This window comes from Salvelinus fontinalis, chromosome 2 (assembly GCF_029448725.1).
Source record: "Salvelinus fontinalis isolate EN_2023a chromosome 2, ASM2944872v1, whole genome shotgun sequence".
NCBI classification, from domain to species: Eukaryota; Metazoa; Chordata; class Actinopteri; order Salmoniformes; family Salmonidae; genus Salvelinus; species Salvelinus fontinalis.
This window is the reverse complement of record NC_074666.1, coordinates 8,410,985-8,433,246: the sequence shown is the minus strand read 5'-3', so window position 1 is coordinate 8,433,246 and position 22,262 is coordinate 8,410,985. Positions and strand designations below refer to the sequence as shown.

The 22,262-nt window shown below is 52.2% G+C and overlaps 2 protein-coding genes across 4 annotated transcripts in view; one reads left to right on the top strand and one right to left on the bottom strand.

Annotated features, from left to right (window-relative positions):
- Window positions 1-2,781, bottom strand: part of LOC129811279 (exosome RNA helicase MTR4) — a 68,591-nt gene extending 65,810 nt beyond the window's left edge. For 2 of the 3 annotated variants that reach the window (XM_055862459.1, XM_055862475.1), the window contains exon 1: window positions 2,664-2,781. In XM_055862459.1, coding sequence (XP_055718434.1) covers window positions 2,664-2,755 — 92 coding nt within the window. In that variant the 5' untranslated portion in view covers window positions 2,756-2,781. Of the gene's footprint in view, window positions 1-87; window positions 1,486-2,663 lie in introns of those variants that run through there. The other variant, XM_055862467.1, reaches the window with a different exon arrangement.
- Window positions 2,782-2,807: 26 nt separating this feature from the next.
- The window catches only part of dhx29 (DEAH (Asp-Glu-Ala-His) box polypeptide 29), a 44,434-nt gene continuing 24,979 nt past the window's right edge, over window positions 2,808-22,262 (top strand). The window contains exons 1-9 of the mRNA XM_055862447.1: window positions 2,808-3,369; window positions 3,574-3,647; window positions 3,736-3,849; window positions 3,985-4,114; window positions 4,246-4,373; window positions 4,720-4,863; window positions 5,163-5,289; window positions 8,272-8,439; window positions 8,824-8,992. Of these exons, the coding sequence (XP_055718422.1) occupies window positions 3,204-3,369; window positions 3,574-3,647; window positions 3,736-3,849; window positions 3,985-4,114; window positions 4,246-4,373; window positions 4,720-4,863; window positions 5,163-5,289; window positions 8,272-8,439; window positions 8,824-8,992 (1,220 nt within the window). The 5' untranslated portion in view covers window positions 2,808-3,203. The remainder of the gene's footprint in view (window positions 3,370-3,573; window positions 3,648-3,735; window positions 3,850-3,984; window positions 4,115-4,245; window positions 4,374-4,719; window positions 4,864-5,162; window positions 5,290-8,271; window positions 8,440-8,823; window positions 8,993-22,262) is intronic.

Here is a 22,262-nt window from a genome sequence, read left to right as displayed (position 1 = left end):
ATAGAAGAGGCTGCCGTGCATGTGCTTTCTCATCCTACAGTTACAAATAACAACTTTATTCACAATATTAAGTAGCAGCCTGCCTACCTGTTGGCTCTTGGTCCTTGTAGTCTATCCTTTAACTTTTAATTCCGTCAATTACATCTTCCATTGATTAGATACACTACACGGCCAAAAATGTGAACACCTGCTCGTTCAACATCTCACTCCAAAATCATGGGCATTAATCTGGATTTGTTACCCCTTTTGCTGCCATAACAGCCTCCACTCTTCTGGGAAGGCTTTTCACTAGATGTTGGAACGTTGATGCGGGGACTTACTTCCATTCATCCACAAGAGCATTAGTGAGGTTGGGCATTGATGTTGGGTGATTAGGCCTGGCTCGCAGTCAGCGTTCCAATTCATCCCAAAGTTGATTGATGGGGTTGAGGTTAGGGCCCTGTGCAGGCCAGTCTAGTTCTTTCACACCGATCTTGACAAGCCATTTCTGTATGGACCTCATTTGTGCATGGGGGCATTGTCACGCTGAAACAGGAGAGGGCCTTCCCAAAACTGTTGTCACAAAGATGGAAGCACAGAATTGTCTAGAATGTCATTGTATGCTGAAGCGTTACGATTTCCTTTCACTGGAACTAAGGGGCCTAGCCCAAACCATGAAAAACATCTCCAGACCATTATTCCTCCTCCACCTAACTTTACAGTTGTTACTATGCATTGGTGCAGGTAGCATTCTCCTGGCACCCGCCAAAGCTAGATTCGTCCGTCGGACTGCCAGATGGTGAAGCGTGATTCATCACTCTAGACAACGCCTTTCCAGTGCTCCAGAGTCCAATGGCGGCGAGCTTTACACCACTCCAGCCGACGCTTGGCATCGCAAAATAGCCTAATCTTCATGACTAATGTTCAAACAGTATCAAGGTTCTGGTCTAATGCTTCTAAAAATGTTAGGGATAAACATGTTCATGGAGCTCTAGTGCTTGTGTGCTGCTGCTCGGCCATGGAAACCCATTTCTTGAAGCTGACGTTGCTTCCAGAGGCAGCTTGGAACTCAGTAGTGAGCGTTGCAACTGAGGCCAGACGATTGTTACGCGCTTCAGCACTCCCGTTCTGTGAGCTTGCGTGGCCTACCACTTTGCGGCTGAGCTGTAATGGTTGCAAGGCGTTTCCAGCACTTACAGTTGACAAGGGCAGCTTTAGTGGGGCAGAAATTTGACATACTGACTTGTTGGAAAGGTGGCATACTAGGACAGTGCCACGCTGAAACTCACTGAGCTCTGTGTGCTCTATTTTATACACCTGTCAGCAATGGTTGTGACCGAAATTGCCAAATCCACTCATTTGAAGGGGTGTCCACATATATATTTACTACGGCCCCATATCTTGGCAGGTTATTATTCCACAGCAATATCTGGCTATGGTCAAAGTTCAAACTGAATGAGGGACACAGTGGAACATCTGTACAGAATGGCATATTGGGAAGGATTACACCTGAGACACCCCCCCCCCGGTTACATTACAGTCAATTAACTAAGCAGACCAGACCCAGCCGCTATCGGATTGGGGCATGGGAGCTCAACCCCGTTAAGCAGACCGGAACTGACCATTTATTTCAAAAGTAAACGGCTCGAGTAAAACAACGTAATTTATCTACCATCTTTAATACCAGCCATATTGTAAGCGATGCGTATCTGGGTGTCTAAACGTTAACACAGCGTTGGGATTGTAATGTAGTTCACGAGGCAATCTCTGAAACTGGAAACACCTATCTCCCTCACTAGCTTTAAGCACCAGCTGTCAGAGCAGCTCATAGATTACTGCACCTGTACATAACCCATCTACAATTTAGCCCAAACAACTACCTCTTTACCTACTGTATTTATTTATTAATTTATTTTGCTCCTTTGCACCCCATTATTTCTGTCTCTACTTTGCACTTTCTTCCAATGCAAACCAACCATTCCAGTGTTTTTTTTAGTTTTTATTTTACTTGCTGTGTTGTACTCACTTCGCCTCCATGGCCTTTTTATATTTTTATTTATTTATACATATATCTGTTTGCCTTCACCTCCCTTATCTCACCTCACTTGCTCACATTGTATATAGACTTATTTTTTTTTATCTTTTTCACTGTATTATTGACTATATGTTTGTTTTTACTCCATGTGTAACTATGTGTTGTTGTATGTGTCGAACTGCTTTGCTTTATCTTGGCCAGGTCGCAATTGTAAATGAGAACGTGTTCTCAATTTGCCTACCTGGTTAAATAAAGGTTAAATAAAATAAAAAAAATAAAAAAGTGGTGGACGAAGTTAATGTCTGAGGACTGTAGGGAGAAGGCAGAATACTGCCTAGTTTGATAGTTACCTTCCGACTATACTATATCTTAAATCACTAACACTAGATATTTGAAAGAATAAAATGTGGCGAAATGTTCATATCAGCTAACTGGTAAACACACAACAGTCTCACTACCAAGAGTCTGGTATTAAACATAAACCGGTGTAAATGTAATGTTAGGCATTGGGCTGTAAACTTAGTAGCTAGCCGTCGTTAGCATTGTCTAGATGTTGTTTGCGAGTATTCTCATTTGATAGTTGTCTGTGTCATTACTTTATGAATTAAAAATTACTTTCTAACCGAATGAAAACCCATAACTAACATACCCCTTTTCAGGTATTGGTGGTTTCTTTTTAGTTGAAGATGTTTGTTCTTCATCGAACACGCTGAACAAATCGTCTCCAAAGGCGTCCGCCATGATTGCAAGATGAAAGCACACAAATCCCACAATGCAACAATATTACTTCCGCTACGGCAACCGGAAACTACCAATTCATAACTCGCGAAAAATATTTTAGACGCGTTTTATTATTTGGCACACTAGCCACAGCATTATTATGAATATAGAAAACATGCTGGACTCCACTCTTGAATAGTCAATCGTTTATACTGCCGATATACTAGTTTAGTACAGCGGCGTTATAACGTGTTATTATAACGTGACAAACAGATTGCGTTGTAAGTGCTTGTCTTTTCACCGGTGTCTGCAAGGTATAGCTGTTTGCTAACTAGCTAACGTTACTAGGTAGCTATCTGTTTTTAGAGTAGCAAGACAATCGTCACATTTTAAGAAACATATGAAATTAGCTGTTGGCAGATGTTTTTCAATGTATTAGACCTGTAGGGCAACAGATCGTAGTCTCTCAATGGGTGGAAAGAAGAAGAAATCAGCCACTGTCCCTACAGCCCAACCGGCAGCAGCAGGCAACAATGTTCCTGCTGCTGGAAACGGCGTGGCTGACCCTGCTACTACTGGGAAAAAGCAGAAGCCAACTCCTGCTAAAGCTGCTGTGAAAGAAATCAAGCCAAAAGGTATGTCACTCATAAAGTAATGTCTAGTTAGCTAGCTAGATCTGAGCAGAGTTAGGTCTCAGAAGGCAGTGGCTGTTGTTATGAGTCAGAAACCCCTGGTGGGTAATGATAGCCTGTAATACATGATTCAATATTGAATGGCATATGGCAGGCATAATTAAACCATCTGGGTGAGTCTGACACTTTCATTGACTCGTTTGACAGGTCCAAAGACCTACAGCCTCACAAACACAGCACAAGTGGACACAGGAGGAGTCACTGACAAGTCTATACTCAAAGTAAGTGTGCAGAATAGACTGATGTTTAACTCTGTTATTAGCCTACTACTTTATAAACACGTTCTGAAATGTTTTACTTCTGTTACAGGTTGTCATTCAAACAGACTTGGAGAAGAAGATCATCAAACTGATCAATGATTTCAGGCAAGAGAATGGAGACAAAGGACCAATATCAGGAAGACTCACCAACAAGAAACTGCTGGTAAAGAACATAATGTGTCACAGTAACAAACCAGCCTTGATTCACATGTCTGTCATATGTATTTTGTTAATCTATTCTAATGTCATATGCTTTGTATTACACTGTCATGATGTAGCCTGTAATTGTGTTATACAGGATCTCTACTTAGCTCTGCAGAAGTTCAAGTTTAAGACGGAGCACATTGAGGAAGCCATGAAAAGCAGTGTGTTGTATGGAGGAGACCTGCACTCTGCCCTCGACTGGCTTTGCCTGAACCTGAAAGATGGTACTTTTACTTTGATTTTGAAATTGGCTGGGTTTTTTTACCCTCTTATCGCAATAAACTTCTTCACTGATCCTCTGACTGACTCGTTTTACTCTAGCTTTCTTTCATTCCCACCACCTCCTCTCCTCCAGAGGAGCTGCCAGCAGGTTTCAGTCAGAGGATGCAGGAAGAGAACCATGAGACCAAGCCAAAGTTCCAGCCTGCACCCCAAGCACCCGAACCTGAGTCTCCCAAAGAGCCGAAGAAAGAGCCGGCAAAGGTGGGGAAAATATAGCCTTGATCCACCCTTTCCTATTGTGTTGCTTAGAGTATGCGGAGCGAATGTGACATTTACAGTCTGGCAACGTAAGATTATGGGAAACATTTTCTACACATTCTGAGTCTGTGAGTCAATGAATGATCAGTCATCTCCATGGTGATGTGTGGCTCAGTTGGTAGAGCATGGCGCTTGCAACGCCAGGGTTGTGGGTTCAATTCCCACGGGGGGACCAGGGTTCAATTCCCATGGGGGGACCAGGATGAATATGTATGAACTTTCCAATTTGTAAGTCGCTCTGGATAAGAGCGTCTGCTAAATGACTTAAATGTAAATGTAATGTTGACAGGTGCCTGTGAAGGATGAGGGAGCCAGTGTGAAGGAGTGGATCCTTAGATACGCAGAGCAGTCCTGTGAGGAGAGCAGCGAAGAAGAGGAGGAGCAGAGTGGGAAGAAGACACGGAACCCAGAACTGGATGAGAAGTTTGATCCGGTAAGCTGAACTCAGCAATCATGTCACACATTCACCTGTTACACTGACATGTACTGTATAAATGATGACAATCTAAGCTGGTCTTACTTTTCTCATAGCCTGTGTGCAACTCTGTTTCTGCGCTCTTGCCAACACATTATGGAATGTTTAACCTGACAATTCCATAAGTAGTTGGCAAGAGAGCAGAAACAGACTGGCACCCAGGCTACTTTTCTGAAAGTTTTAGAGACTATAACTACTGGGTACTACTTGATGGGTAGTACTGTTTCACTTCACTCTGGTTATGTGATGTTGTGTAGAACGACAGGTACCTGGTGCTCACTGCACAGCTGTACGATGCCAAGGAGATGGCTGCTACAGCCAAGGCCAAGAAGGACAAAGGAGGACAGAGGACTGCACAGGACAGAATCAGAGTCATACAGCAAGGTCTGTCTGGGTCCTCCATTGTCAACTGAACACCCACATTATCTATATCAGGAATGGGCAACTTTGATCAAAGTTTAACAAAAAATCGGAACTCATCGTGAGGGGGGCCAGTGGCACGTCAGTCTCCGTACCCACATCCATACCCACACATGCAGTCAGAGCCGGCCCTAAGCAAAATGTTGTGCCCCCTCCCCCAATAGAAACATTTTGCCATTTTAAAGCACGTTTGCTCCAATTCTACACATTTAGCCATGGGGCAGAAAGAAGATTGTTATTTTATAACTCATTTCATGTAATTCTACTAATTTTGCCATTGGGCGTAGAGAAAAATGTGAAGTTTTACAGCTACTTTCCTGCAATTGTACACATTTTTCCATCGGGTGGAAAGAAATGTTAGCATTTTGAATGATATCTGAGTCAGAGTGATTAACAAGATCAATGTATGCATACCACATGAGGGAGGAGGATGTCTTCCCTGTAACGCACAGCGTTGAGATTGCCTACAATGACAACCAGCTCAGTCCGATGATGCTGTGACACACCTCCCCAGACCATGACTGACCCTCCACCTCCAAATCGATCCCGCTCCAGAGTACAGTCGTGGCCAAAAGTTATGAGAATGACACAAATATGAATTCTCACAAAGTCTGCTGCCTCAGTTTGTGTGATGGCAATTTGCAGATACTCCAGAATGTTATGAAGAGTGATCAGATGAATTGCAAAGTCCCTCCTTGCCATGCAAATTAACTGAATCCCCCAAAAAAACATTTCCACTGCATTTCAGCCCTGCCACAGAAGGACCAACTGACATCATGTCAGTGATTCTCTCGTTAACACAGGTGTGAGTGTTGACGAGGACAAGGCTGGAGATCACTCTGTCATGCTGATTGAGTTCGAATAACAGACTGGAAGCTTCAAAAGGAGGGTGGTGCTTGGAATCATTGTTCTTCCTCTGTCAACCATGGTTACCTGCAAGGAAACACGTGCCGTCATCATTGCTTTGCACAAAAAAAGCTTCACAGGCAAGGATATTGCTGCCAGTAAGATTGCACCTAAATCAACCATTTATCGGATCATCAAGAACTTCAAGGAGAGCGGTTCAATTGTTGTGAAGAAGGCTTCAGGGCGCGCAAGAAAGTCCGGCAAGCGCCAGGACCGTCTCCTGAAGTTGATTCAGCTGTGGGATCGGGGCACCACCAGTACAGAGCTTGCTCAGGAATGGCAGCAGGCAGGTGTGAGTGCATCTGCATGCACAGTGAGGCGAAGACTTTTGGAGGATGGCCAGGAAAAACATCAGGCACAGACTGATATTCTGCAAAAAGGTACAGGGATTGGACTGCTGACGACTGGGGTAAAGTCATTTTCTCTGATGAATCCCCTTTCCTATTGTTTGGGGCATCTGGGGAAAAAATCTTGTCCAGAGAAGACAAGGTGAGTGCTACCATCAGTCCTGTGTCATGCCAACAGTAAAGCATTCTGAGACCATTCGTGTGTGGGGTTGCTTCTCAGGCAAGGGAGTGGGCTCACTCACAATTTTGCCTAAGAACACAGCCATGAATAAAGAATGGTACCAACACATCCTCTGAGAGCAACTTCTCCCAACCATCCAGGAACAGATTGGTGACGAACAATGCCTTTTCCAGCATGATGGAGCACCTTGCCATAAGGCAAAGTGATAACTAAGTGGCTCGGGGAACAAAACATCTATATTTTGGGTCCATGGCCAGGACACTCCCCAGACCTTAATCCCATTGAGAACTTGTGGTCAATCCTCAAGAGGCGGGTGGACAAACAAAACCCCACAAATTCTGACAAACTCCAAGCATTGATTATGCAAGAATGGGCTGCCATCAGTCAGGATGTGGCCCAGAAGTTAATTGACAGCATGCCAGGGTGAATTGCAGAGGCCTTGAAAAAGAAGGGTCAACAGCACAATATTGACTCTTTGCATCAACTTCATGTAATTGTCAATAAAAGCCTTTGACACTTATGAAATGCTTATAATTATACTTCAGTATTCCATAGTAACATCTGACAAAAATATCGAAAGACACTGAGGCAGCAGACTTTGTGAAAATTAATATTTGTGTCATTCTCAAAACTTTTGGCCACGACTGTACAGGCCTCAGTGTAACGCTCATTCCTTCGACGATAAACGCGAATCCGGCTATCACCCCTGGTGAGACAACTGCGTCTCGTCAGTGAAGAGCACTTTTTGCCAGTCCTGTCTGGTCCAGCGACGGGTTTGTGCCCATAGACAACGTTGTTGCCGGGGATGTCTGGTGAGCACCTGCCTTACAACAGGCTTACAAGCACTCAGTCCAGCCTCTCTCAGCCTACTGAGCATAGTCTGAGCACTGATGGAGGGATTGTGCATTCCTGGTGTAACTCGGGCAGTTGTTGTTGCCATCCTGTACCTGTTCCGCAGGTGTGATGTTCGGATGTACCGTTCCTGTGCAGGTGTTGTTACACATGGTCTGCCACTGCGAGGACGATCAGCTGTCCGTCCTGTCTCCCTGTAGCGCTGTCTTAGGTGTCTCACAGTACGGACATCGCAATTTATTGCCCTGGCCACATCTGCAGTCCTCATGCCTCCTTGCAGCATGCCTAAGGCACGTTCACGCAGATGAGCAGGGACCCTGGGCATCTTTCTTTTGGTGTTTTTCAGAGTCAGTAGAAAGGACTCTTTAGTGTCCTAAATTTTCATAGCTGTGACCTTAAATGCCTACCGTCTGTAAGCTGTTAGTGTCTTAACAACTGTTCCACAGGTGCATGTCCATTAATTGTTTATGATTCATTGAACAAGCATGTGAAACCGTGTTTAAACCCTTTAAAATGTAGATCTGTGAAGTTATTTGGATTTTTACGAATTATCTTTGAAAGACAGGGTCCTGAAAAAGGGACATTTCTTTTTTTGCTGAGTTTATATAGGTTTTATTTTCACACCACATATTAATGGTTATGTTTCTATTCACATTTTAGAGATGAAGCCACTAGAATCTCATCCTATGTTCAACACAGCGATAAAAGTTGTAGACACGCCCAAAATCGAGGAGAAGAAACCACCTCCTCCAACTGAGGGGAAGGAAGAACTGGCATTCGGCCTGTTTGAACAAGCTGAAAAGGAAACGCCCCCTCCCGCAGAGAAAAGTGAGTATGGTTTGACCAAATATCTTTGTTTGGTCAATCTGAGGGGAGGACAGCTCATAATAATGGCAGGGACGGAACAAATGGAATGGCATCAAACACATGGAAACCATGTGTTTGATGTTGGTGATACCATTCCATCTATTCCGCTCCAGCCATTACCAGGAGTCCGTCCTCCCCAATTAAGGCACCACCAGCCTCCTGTGGTGTCAACTGAGTATATGATGCACTGTATCTATACTTATTCAAAACAATAGTGCATGGCAGTGGTATATGAGTGTACAATTGCATACTAAGTTGTGTAGTAAAATCCTACACATTACAGTATAACTGAGTGTGGTACTGAGGTTTCGTATTAAAACATCAACATTTTTTCTGTCTCCTCAGCAGCGAAAAATAATGAGCCTAAAGACATCCGTAACTTTGACTACACGGCTCGCAGCTGGACCGGCAAGTCCCCCAAACAGTTCCTGATTGACTGGGTCAGGAAGAACCTCCCTAAGAGCCCTGCTCCCTCCTTCCAGAAGGTTGCTGCTGGGAGATACTGGAAGTGCAGGTGAGTGATTGGATCCAATCTCAGGATCTCTGGCACGTTGTTAAAGTAGTCCACAGGCTTGTGGTCAATGCCATTTCATTCAGTCAACTCTGCTTTTTCAATGAGTTTTCATTGAGTTGGAATTTCAGTTTATTTTACTGAATTAGCTGCATTAAAATTAAATTGACCTTAACATTGGTAGTCAGAGAAGCTGCACATCCGTTTTCTGCAATCTGTTATCCTCCAGGGTTAGTGTTTGGAAGATGGACAGTTTTAGCCTGGCTGACATGGTACATAGCCAGGGAGAGCTGACACACTGGTCTGGACAGGAGTCTGTTTTAAATGCAGAATTCACGCACAACCACATGAACAACCACACACAGCCCCTGAGCGCCACCCCATAACCCTGATACAACCCCTGAGTGCCACTCCCTAACCCTGATACAGCCAAACACAGCCCCTGAGCACCACTCCCTAACCCTGATACAGCCAAACACAGCCCCTGAGCACCACTCCCTAACCCTGATACAGCCACTCACAGCCCCACACTCCCTAACCCTGATACAGCCAAACACAGCCCCTGAGCACCACTCCCTAACCCTGATACAGCCAAACACAGCCCCTGAGCACCACTCCCTAACCCTGATACAGCCAAACACAGCCCCTGAGCACCACTCCCTAACCCTGATACAACCACACACAGCCCCTGAGCGCCACCCCCTAACCCTGATACAACCCCTGAGTGCCACTCCCTAACCCTGATACAACCACACACAGCCCCACACTCCCTAACCCTGATACAGCCAAACACAGCCCCTGAGCACCACTCCCTAACCCTGATACAGCCAAACACAGCCCCTGAGCACCACTCCCTAACCCTGATACAGCCAAACACAGCCCCTGAGCACCACTCCCTAACCCTGATACAGCCAAACACAGCCCCTGAGCACCACTCCCTAACCCTGATACAGCCAAACACAGCCCCTGAGCACCACTCCCTAACCCTGATACAGCCAAACACAGCCCCTGAGCACCACTCCCTAACCCTGATACAGCCAAACACAGCCCCTGAGCACCACTCCCTAACCCTGATACAGCCACTCACAGCCCCACACTCCCTAACCCTGATACAGCCAAACACAGCCCCTGAGCACCACTCCCTAACCCTGATACAGCCACTCACAGCCCCACACTCCCTAACCCTGATACAGCCAAACACAGCCCATGAGCACCACTCCCTAACCCTGATACAGCCAAACACAGCCCCTGAGCACCACTCCCCAACCCTGATACAGCCACGCACAGCCCCTGAGCACCACTCCCTAACCCTGATACAGCCAAACACAGCCCCTGAGCACCACTCCCCAACCCTGATACAGCCACTCACAGCCCCTGAGCACCACTCCCCAACCCTGATACAGCCAAACACAGCCCCTGAGCACCACTCCCTAACCCTGATACAGCCACTCACAGCCCCTGAGCACCACTCCCTAACCCTGATACAGCCAAACACAGCCCCTGAGCACCACTCCCCAACCCTGATACAGCCAAACACAGCCCCTGAGCACCACTCCCCAACCCTGATACAGCCAAACACAGCCCCTGAGCACCACTCCCCAACCCTGATACAACCAAACACAGCCCCTGAGCACCACTCCCCAACCCTGATACAGCCACTCACAGCCCCACACTCCCTAACCCTGATACAGCCAAACACAGCCCCTGAGCACCACTCCCTAACCCTGATACAGCCACTCACAGCCCCACACTCCCTAACCCTGATACAGCCAAACACAGCCCCTGAGCACCACTCCCCAACCCTGATACAGCCAAACACAGCCCCTGAGCACCACTCCCCAACCCTGATACAGCCAAACACAGCCCCTGAGCACCACTCCCTAACCCTGATACAGCCAAACACAGCCCCTGAGCACCACTCCCCAACCCTGATACAGCCAAACACAGCCCCTGAGCACCACTCCCTAACCCTGATACAGCCAAACACAGCCCCTGAGCACCACTCCCCAACCCTGATACAGCCAAACACAGCCCCTGAGCACCACTCCCTAACCCTGATACAGCCAAACACAGCCCCACACTCCCTAACCCTGATACAGCCCCTGAGCACCACTCCCTAACCCTGATACAGCCCCTGAGCACCACTCCCCAACCCTGATACAACCAAACACAGCCCCTGAGCACCACTCCCCAACCCTGATACAGCCACTCACAGCCCCACACTCCCTAACCCTGATACAGCCAAACACAGCCCCTGAGCACCACTCCCTAACCCTGATACAGCCACTCACAGCCCCACACTCCCTAACCCTGATACAGCCAAACACAGCCCCTGAGCACCACTCCCCAACCCTGATACAGCCAAACACAGCCCCTGAGCACCACTCCCTAACCCTGATACAGCCAAACACAGCCCCTGAGCACCACTCCCCAACCCTGATACAGCAGAACACAGCCCCTGAGCACCACTCCCTAACCCTGATACAGCCAAACACAGCCCCTGAGCACCACTCCCCAACCCTGATACAGCCAAACACAGCCCCTGAGCACCACTCCCTAACCCTGATACAGCCAAACACAGCCCCACACTCCCTAACCCTGATACAGCCCCTGAGCACCACTCCCTAACCCTGATACAGCCCCTGAGCACCACTCCCTAACCCTGATACAGCCAAACACAGCCCCACACTCCCTAACCCTGATACAGCCACTCACAGCCCCACACTCCCTAACCCTGATACAGCCAAACACAGCCCCTGAGCACCACTCCCTAACCCTGATACAGCCAAACACAGCCCCTGAGCACCACTCCCTAACCCTGATACAGCCAAACACAGCCCCTGAGCACCACTCCCTAACCCTGATACAGCCAAACACAGCCCCTGAGCACCACTCCCTAACCCTGATACAGCCAAACACAGCCCCTGAGCACCACTCCCTAACCCTGATACAGCCACTCACAGCCCCACACTCCCTAACCCTGATACAGCCAAACACAGCCCCTGAGCACCACTCCCTAACCCTGATACAGCCACTCACAGCCCCACACTCCCTAACCCTGATACAGCCAAACACAGCCCCTGAGCACCACTCCCTAACCCTGATACAGCCAAACACAGCCCCACACTCCCTAACCCTGATACAGCCCCTGAGCACCACTCCCTAACCCTGATACAGCCCCTGAGCACCACTCCCCAACCCTGATACAACCAAACACAGCCCCTGAGCACCACTCCCCAACCCTGATACAGCCACTCACAGCCCCACACTCCCTAACCCTGATACAGCCAAACACAGCCCCTGAGCACCACTCCCTAACCCTGATACAGCCACTCACAGCCCCACACTCCCTAACCCTGATACAGCCAAACACAGCCCCTGAGCACCACTCCCCAACCCTGATACAGCCAAACACAGCCCCTGAGCACCACTCCCTAACCCTGATACAGCCAAACACAGCCCCTGAGCACCACTCCCCAACCCTGATACAGCAGAACACAGCCCCTGAGCACCACTCCCTAACCCTGATACAGCCAAACACAGCCCCTGAGCACCACTCCCCAACCCTGATACAGCCAAACACAGCCCCTGAGCACCACTCCCCAACCCTGATACAGCCAAACACAGCCCCTGAGCACCACTCCCTAACCCTGATACAGCCCCTGAGCACCACTCCCTAACCCTGATACAGCCAAACACAGCCCCACACTCCCTAACCCTGATACAGCCACTCACAGCCCCACACTCCCTAACCCTGATACAGCCAAACACAGCCCCTGAGCACCACTCCCTAACCCTGATACAGCCAAACACAGCCCCTGAGCACCACTCCCTAACCCTGATACAGCCAAACACAGCCCCTGAGCACCACTCCCTAACCCTGATACAGCCAAACACAGCCCCTGAGCACCACTCCCTAACCCTGATACAGCCAAACACAGCCCCTGAGCACCACTCCCTAACCCTGATACAGCCACTCACAGCCCCACACTCCCTAACCCTGATACAGCCAAACACAGCCCCTGAGCACCACTCCCTAACCCTGATACAGCCACTCACAGCCCCACACTCCCTAACCCTGATACAGCCAAACACAGCCCCTGAGCACCACTCCCTAACCCTGATACAGCCAAACACAGCCCCTGAGCACCACTCCCCAACCCTGATACAGCCACTCACAGCCCCTGAGCACCACTCCCTAACCCTGATACAGCCAAACACAGCCCCTGAGCACCACTCCCCAACCCTGATACAGCCACTCACAGCCCCTGAGCACCACTCCCCAACCCTGATACAGCCAAACACAGCCCCTGAGCACCACTCCCTAACCCTGATACAGCCACTCACAGCCCCTGAGCACCACTCCCTAACCCTGATACAGCCAAACACAGCCCCTGAGCACCACTCCCCAACCCTGATACAGCCAAACACAGCCCCTGAGCACCACTCCCCAACCCTGATACAGCCAAACACAGCCCCTGAGCACCACTCCCCAACCCTGATACAACCAAACACAGCCCCTGAGCACCACTCCCCAACCCTGATACAGCCACTCACAGCCCCACACTCCCTAACCCTGATACAGCCAAACACAGCCCCTGAGCACCACTCCCTAACCCTGATACAGCCACTCACAGCCCCACACTCCCTAACCCTGATACAGCCAAACACAGCCCCTGAGCACCACTCCCCAACCCTGATACAGCCAAACACAGCCCCTGAGCACCACTCCCTAACCCTGATACAGCCAAACACAGCCCCTGAGCACCACTCCCCAACCCTGATACAGCCAAACACAGCCCCTGAGCACCACTCCCTAACCCTGATACAGCCAAACACAGCCCCTGAGCACCACTCCCCAACCCTGATACAGCCAAACACAGCCCCTGAGCACCACTCCCTAACCCTGATACAGCCAAACACAGCCCCACACTCCCTAACCCTGATACAGCCCCTGAGCACCCCTGAGCACCACTCCCCAACCCTGATACAACCAAACACAGCCCCTGAGCACCACTCCCCAACCCTGATACAGCCACTCACAGCCCCACACTCCCTAACCCTGATACAGCCAAACACAGCCCCTGAGCACCACTCCCTAACCCTGATACAGCCACTCACAGCCCCACACTCCCTAACCCTGATACAGCCAAACACAGCCCCTGAGCACCACTCCCCAACCCTGATACAGCCAAACACAGCCCCTGAGCACCACTCCCTAACCCTGATACAGCCAAACACAGCCCCTGAGCACCACTCCCCAACCCTGATACAGCCAAACACAGCCCCTGAGCACCACTCCCTAACCCTGATACAGCCAAACACAGCCCCTGAGCACCACTCCCCAACCCTGATACAGCCAAACACAGCCCCTGAGCACCAATCCCTAACCCTGATACAGCCAAACACAGCCCCACACTCCCTAACCCTGATACAGCCCCTGAGCACCACTCCCTAACCCTGATACAGCCCCTGAGCACCACTCCCTAACCCTGATACAGCCAAACACAGCCCCACACTCCCTAACCCTGATACAGCCACTCACAGCCCCACACTCCCTAACCCTGATACAGCCAAACACAGCCCCTGAGCACCACTCCCTAACCCTGATACAGCCACTCACAGCCCCACACTCCCTAACCCTGATACAGCCAAACACAGCCCCTGAGCACCACTCCCTAACCCTGATACAACCAAACACAGCCCCTGAGCACCACTCCCTAACCCTGATACAGCCCCTGAGCACCACTCCCTAACCCTGATACAGCCAAACACAGCCCCACACTCCCTAACCCTGATACAGCCACTCACAGCCCCACACTCCCTAACCCTGATACAGCCAAACACAGCCCCTGAGCACCACTCCCTAACCCTGATACAGCCACTCACAGCCCCACACTCCCTAACCCTGATACAGCCAAACACAGCCCCTGAGCACCACTCCCCAACCCTGATACAGCCAAACACAGCCCCTGAGCACCACTCCCCAACCCTAATACAACCAAACACAGCCCCTGAGCACCACTCCCCAACCCTGATACAGCCACTCACAGCCCCACACTCCCTAACCCTGATACAGCCAAACACAGCCCCTGAGCACCACTCCCTAACCCTGATACAGCCACTCACAGCCCCACACTCCCTAACCCTGATACAGCCAAACACAGCCCCTGAGCACCACTCCCCAACCCTGATACAGCCAAACACAGCCCCTGAGCACCACTCCCTAACCCTGATACAGCCAAACACAGCCCCTGAGCACCACTCCCCAACCCTGATACAGCAGAACACAGCCCCTGAGCACCACTCCCTAACCCTGATACAGCCAAACACAGCCCCTGAGCACCACTCCCCAACCCTGATACAGCCAAACACAGCCCCTGAGCACCACTCCCTAACCCTGATACAGCCAAACACAGCCCCACACTCCCTAACCCTGATACAGCCCCTGAGCACCACTCCCTAACCCTGATACAGCCCCTGAGCACCACTCCCTAACCCTGATACAGCCAAACACAGCCCCACACTCCCTAACCCTGATACAGCCACTCACAGCCCCACACTCCCTAACCCTGATACAGCCAAACACAGCCCCTGAGCACCACTCCCTAACCCTGATACAGCCAAACACAGCCCCTGAGCACCACTCCCTAACCCTGATACAGCCAAACACAGCCCCTGAGCACCACTCCCTAACCCTGATACAGCCAAACACAGCCCCTGAGCACCACTCCCTAACCCTGATACAGCCAAACACAGCCCCTGAGCACCACTCCCTAACCCTGATACAGCCAAACACAGCCCCTGAGCACCACTCCCTAACCCTGATACAGCCAAACACAGCCCCTGAGCACCACTCCCTAACCCTGATACAGCCACTCACAGCCCCACACTCCCTAACCCTGATACAGCCAAACACAGCCCCTGAGCACCACTCCCTAACCCTGATACAGCCACTCACAGCCCCACACTCCCTAACCCTGATACAGCCAAACACAGCCCCTGAGCACCACTCCCTAACCCTGATACAGCCAAACACAGCCCCTGAGCACCACTCCCCAACCCTGATACAGCCACTCACAGCCCCTGAGCACCACTCCCTAACCCTGATACAGCCAAACACAGCCCCTGAGCACCACTCCCCAACCCTGATACAGCCACTCACAGCCCCTGAGCACCACTCCCCAACCCTGATACAGCCAAACACAGCCCCTGAGCACCACTCCCTAACCCTGATACAGCCACTCACAGCCCCTGAGCACCACTCCCTAACCCTGATACAGCCAAACACAGCCCCTGAGCACCACTCCCCAACCCTGATACAGCCAAACACAGCCCCTGAGCACCACTCCCCAACCCTGATACAGCCAAACACAGCCCCTGAGCACCACTCCCCAACCCTGATACAACCAAACACAGCCCCTGAGCACCACTCCCCAACCCTGATACAGCCACTCACAGCCCCACACTCCCTAACCCTGATACAGCCAAACACAGCCCCTGAGCACCACTCCCCAACCCTGATACAGCCAAACACAGCCCCTGAGCACCACTCCCTAACCCTGATACAGCCAAACACAGCCCCTGAGCACCACTCCCCAACCCTGATACAGCCAAACACAGCCCCTGAGCACCACTCCCTAACCCTGATACAGCCAAACACAGCCCCTGAGCACCACTCCCCAACCCTGATACAGCCAAACACAGCCCCTGAGCACCACTCCCTAACCCTGATACAGCCAAACACAGCCCCACACTCCCTAACCCTGATACAGCCCCTGAGCACCACTCCCTAACCCTGATACAGCCCCTGAGCACCACTCCCCAACCCTGATACAACCAAACACAGCCCCTGAGCACCACTCCCCAACCCTGATACAGCCACTCACAGCCCCACACTCCCTAACCCTGATACAGCCAAACACAGCCCCTGAGCACCACTCCCTAACCCTGATACAGCCACTCACAGCCCCACACTCCCTAACCCTGATACAGCCAAACACAGCCCCTGAGCACCACTCCCTAACCCTGATACAGCCAAACACAGCCCCTGAGCACCACTCCCCAACCCTGATACAGCCACTCACAGCCCCTGAGCACCACTCCCTAACCCTGATACAGCCAAACACAGCCCCTGAGCACCACTCCCCAACCCTGATACAGCCACTCACAGCCCCTGAGCACCACTCCCCAACCCTGATACAGCCAAACACAGCCCCTGAGCACCACTCCCTAACCCTGATACAGCCACTCACAGCCCCTGAGCACCACTCCCTAACCCTGATACAGCCAAACACAGCCCCTGAGCACCACTCCCCAACCCTGATACAGCCAAACACAGCCCCTGAGCACCACTCCCCAACCCTGATACAGCCAAACACAGCCCCTGAGCACCACTCCCCAACCCTGATACAACCAAACACAGCCCCTGAGCACCACTCCCCAACCCTGATACAGCCACTCACAGCCCCACACTCCCTAACCCTGATACAGCCAAACACAGCCCCTGAGCACCACTCCCTAACCCTGATACAGCCACTCACAGCCCCACACTCCCTAACCCTGATACAGCCAAACACAGCCCCTGAGCACCACTCCCCAACCCTGATACAGCCAAACACAGCCCCTGAGCACCACTCCCTAACCCTGATACAGCCAAACACAGCCCCTGAGCACCACTCCCCAACCCTGATACAGCCAAACACAGCCCCTGAGCACCACTCCCTAACCCTGATACAGCCAAACACAGCCCCTGAGCACCACTCCCCAACCCTGATACAGCCAAACACAGCCCCTGAGCACCACTCCCTAACCCTGATACAGCCAAACACAGCCCCACACTCCCTAACCCTGATACAGCCCCTGAGCACCCCTGAGCACCACTCCCCAACCCTGATACAACCAAACACAGCCCCTGAGCACCACTCCCCAACCCTGATACAGCCACTCACAGCCCCACACTCCCTAACCCTGATACAGCCAAACACAGCCCCTGAGCACCACTCCCTAACCCTGATACAGCCACTCACAGCCCCACACTCCCTAACCCTGATACAGCCAAACACAGCCCCTGAGCACCACTCCCCAACCCTGATACAGCCAAACACAGCCCCTGAGCACCACTCCCTAACCCTGATACAGCCAAACACAGCCCCTGAGCACCACTCCCCAACCCTGATACAGCCAAACACAGCCCCTGAGCACCACTCCCTAACCCTGATACAGCCAAACACAGCCCCTGAGCACCACTCCCCAACCCTGATACAGCCAAACACAGCCCCTGAGCACCAATCCCTAACCCTGATACAGCCAAACACAGCCCCACACTCCCTAACCCTGATACAGCCCCTGAGCACCACTCCCTAACCCTGATACAGCCCCTGAGCACCACTCCCTAACCCTGATACAGCCAAACACAGCCCCACACTCCCTAACCCTGATACAGCCACTCACAGCCCCACACTCCCTAACCCTGATACAGCCAAACACAGCCCCTGAGCACCACTCCCTAACCCTGATACAGCCACTCACAGCCCCACACTCCCTAACCCTGATACAGCCAAACACAGCCCCTGAGCACCACTCCCTAACCCTGATACAACCAAACACAGCCCCTGAGCACCACTCCCTAACCCTGATACAGCCCCTGAGCACCACTCCCTAACCCTGATACAGCCAAACACAGCCCCACACTCCCTAACCCTGATACAGCCACTCACAGCCCCACACTCCCTAACCCTGATACAGCCAAACACAGCCCCTGAGCACCACTCCCTAACCCTGATACAGCCACTCACAGCCCCACACTCCCTAACCCTGATACAGCCAAACACAGCCCCTGAGCACCACTCCCCAACCCTGATACAGCCAAACACAGCCCCTGAGCACCACTCCCCAACCCTAATACAACCAAACACAGCCCCTGAGCACCACTCCCCAACCCTGATACAGCCACTCACAGCCCCACACTCCCTAACCCTGATACAGCCAAACACAGCCCCTGAGCACCACTCCCTAACCCTGATACAGCCACTCACAGCCCCACACTCCCTAACCCTGATACAGCCAAACACAGCCCCTGAGCACCACTCCCCAACCCTGATACAGCCAAACACAGCCCCTGAGCACCACTCCCTAACCCTGATACAGCCAAACACAGCCCCTGAGCACCACTCCCCAACCCTGATACAGCAGAACACAGCCCCTGAGCACCACTCCCTAACCCTGATACAGCCAAACACAGCCCCTGAGCACCACTCCCCAACCCTGATACAGCCAAACACAGCCCCTGAGCACCACTCCCTAACCCTGATACAGCCAAACACAGCCCCACACTCCCTAACCCTGATACAGCCCCTGAGCACCACTCCCTAACCCTGATACAGCCCCTGAGCACCACTCCCTAACCCTGATACAGCCAAACACAGCCCCACACTCCCTAACCCTGATACAGCCACTCACAGCCCCACACTCCCTAACCCTGATACAGCCAAACACAGCCCCTGAGCACCACTCCCTAACCCTGATACAGCCAAACACAGCCCCTGAGCACCACTCCCTAACCCTGATACAGCCAAACACAGCCCCTGAGCACCACTCCCTAACCCTGATACAGCCAAACACAGCCCCTGAGCACCACTCCCTAACCCTGATACAGCCAAACACAGCCCCTGAGCACCACTCCCTAACCCTGATACAGCCAAACACAGCCCCTGAGCACCACTCCCTAACCCTGATACAGCCAAACACAGCCCCTGAGCACCACTCCCTAACCCTGATACAGCCACTCACAGCCCCACACTCCCTAACCCTGATACAGCCAAACACAGCCCCTGAGCACCACTCCCTAACCCTGATACAGCCACTCACAGCCCCACACTCCCTAACCCTGATACAGCCAAACACAGCCCCTGAGCACCACTCCCTAACCCTGATACAGCCAAACACAGCCCCTGAGCACCACTCCCCAACCCTGATACAGCCACTCACAGCCCCTGAGCACCACTCCCTAACCCTGATACAGCCAAACACAGCCCCTGAGCACCACTCCCCAACCCTGATACAGCCACTCACAGCCCCTGAGCACCACTCCCCAACCCTGATACAGCCAAACACAGCCCCTGAGCACCACTCCCTAACCCTGATACAGCCACTCACAGCCCCTGAGCACCACTCCCTAACCCTGATACAGCCAAACACAGCCCCTGAGCACCACTCCCCAACCCTGATACAGCCAAACACAGCCCCTGAGCACCACTCCCCAACCCTGATACAGCCAAACACAGCCCCTGAGCACCACTCCCCAACCCTGATACAACCAAACACAGCCCCTGAGCACCACTCCCCAACCCTGATACAGCCACTCACAGCCCCACACTCCCTAACCCTGATACAGCCAAACACAGCCCCTGAGCACCACTCCCCAACCCTGATACAGCCAAACACAGCCCCTGAGCACCACTCCCTAACCCTGATACAGCCAAACACAGCCCCTGAGCACCACTCCCCAACCCTGATACAGCCAAACACAGCCCCTGAGCACCACTCCCTAACCCTGATACAGCCAAACACAGCCCCTGAGCACCACTCCCCAACCCTGATACAGCCAAACACAGCCCCTGAGCACCACTCCCTAACCCTGATACAGCCAAACACAGCCCCACACTCCCTAACCCTGATACAGCCCCTGAGCACCACTCCCTAACCCTGATACAGCCCCTGAGCACCACTCCCCAACCCTGATACAACCAAACACAGCCCCTGAGCACCACTCCCCAACCCTGATACAGCCACTCACAGCCCCACACTCCCTAACCCTGATACAGCCAAACACAGCCCCTGAGCACCACTCCCTAACCCTGATACAGCCACTCACAGCCCCACACTCCCTAACCCTGATACAGCCAAACACAGCCCCTGAGCACCACTCCCCAACCCTGATACAGCCAAACACAGCCCCTGAGCACCACTCCCTAACCCTGATACAGCCAAACACAGCCCCTGAGCACCACTCCCCAACCCTGATACAGCCAAACACAGCCCCTGAGCACCACTCCCTAACCCTGATACAGCCAAACACAGCCCCTGAGCACCACTCCCCAACCCTGATACAGCCAAACACAGCCCCTGAGCACCAATCCCTAACCCTGATACAGCCAAACACAGCCCCACACTCCCTAACCCTGATACAGCCCCTGAGCACCACTCCCTAACCCTGATACAGCCCCTGAGCACCACTCCCTAACCCTGATACAGCCAAACACAGCCCCACACTCCCTAACCCTGATACAGCCACTCACAGCCCCACACTCCCTAACCCTGATACAGCCAAACACAGCCCCTGAGCACCACTCCCTAACCCTGATACAGCCACTCACAGCCCCACACTCCCTAACCCTGATACAGCCAAACACAGCCCCTGAGCACCACTCCCTAACCCTGATACAACCAAACACAGCCCCTGAGCACCACTCCCTAACCCTGATACAGCCCCTGAGCACCACTCCCTAACCCTGATACAGCCAAACACAGCCCCACACTCCCTAACCCTGATACAGCCACTCACAGCCCCACACTCCCTAACCCTGATACAGCCAAACACAGCCCCTGAGCACCACTCCCTAACCCTGATACAGCCACTCACAGCCCCACACTCCCTAACCCTGATACAGCCAAACACAGCCCCTGAGCACCACTCCCCAACCCTGATACAGCCAAACACAGCCCCTGAGCACCACTCCCCAACCCTAATACAACCAAACACAGCCCCTGAGCACCACTCCCCAACCCTGATACAGCCACTCACAGCCCCACACTCCCTAACCCTGATACAGCCAAACACAGCCCCTGAGCACCACTCCCTAACCCTGATACAGCCACTCACAGCCCCACACTCCCTAACCCTGATACAGCCAAACACAGCCCCTGAGCACCACTCCCCAACCCTGATACAGCCAAACACAGCCCCTGAGCACCACTCCCTAACCCTGATACAGCCAAACACAGCCCCTGAGCACCACTCCCCAACCCTGATACAGCCAAACACAGCCCCTGAGCACCACTCCCTAACCCTGATACAGCCAAACACAGCCCCTGAGCACCACTCCCCAACCCTGATACAGCCAAACACAGCCCCTGAGCACCACTCCCTAACCCTGATACAGCCAAACACAGCCCCACACTCCCTAACCCTGATACAGCCCCTGAGCACCACTCCCTAACCCTGATACAGCCCCTGAGCACCACTCCCCAACCCTGATACAACCAAACACAG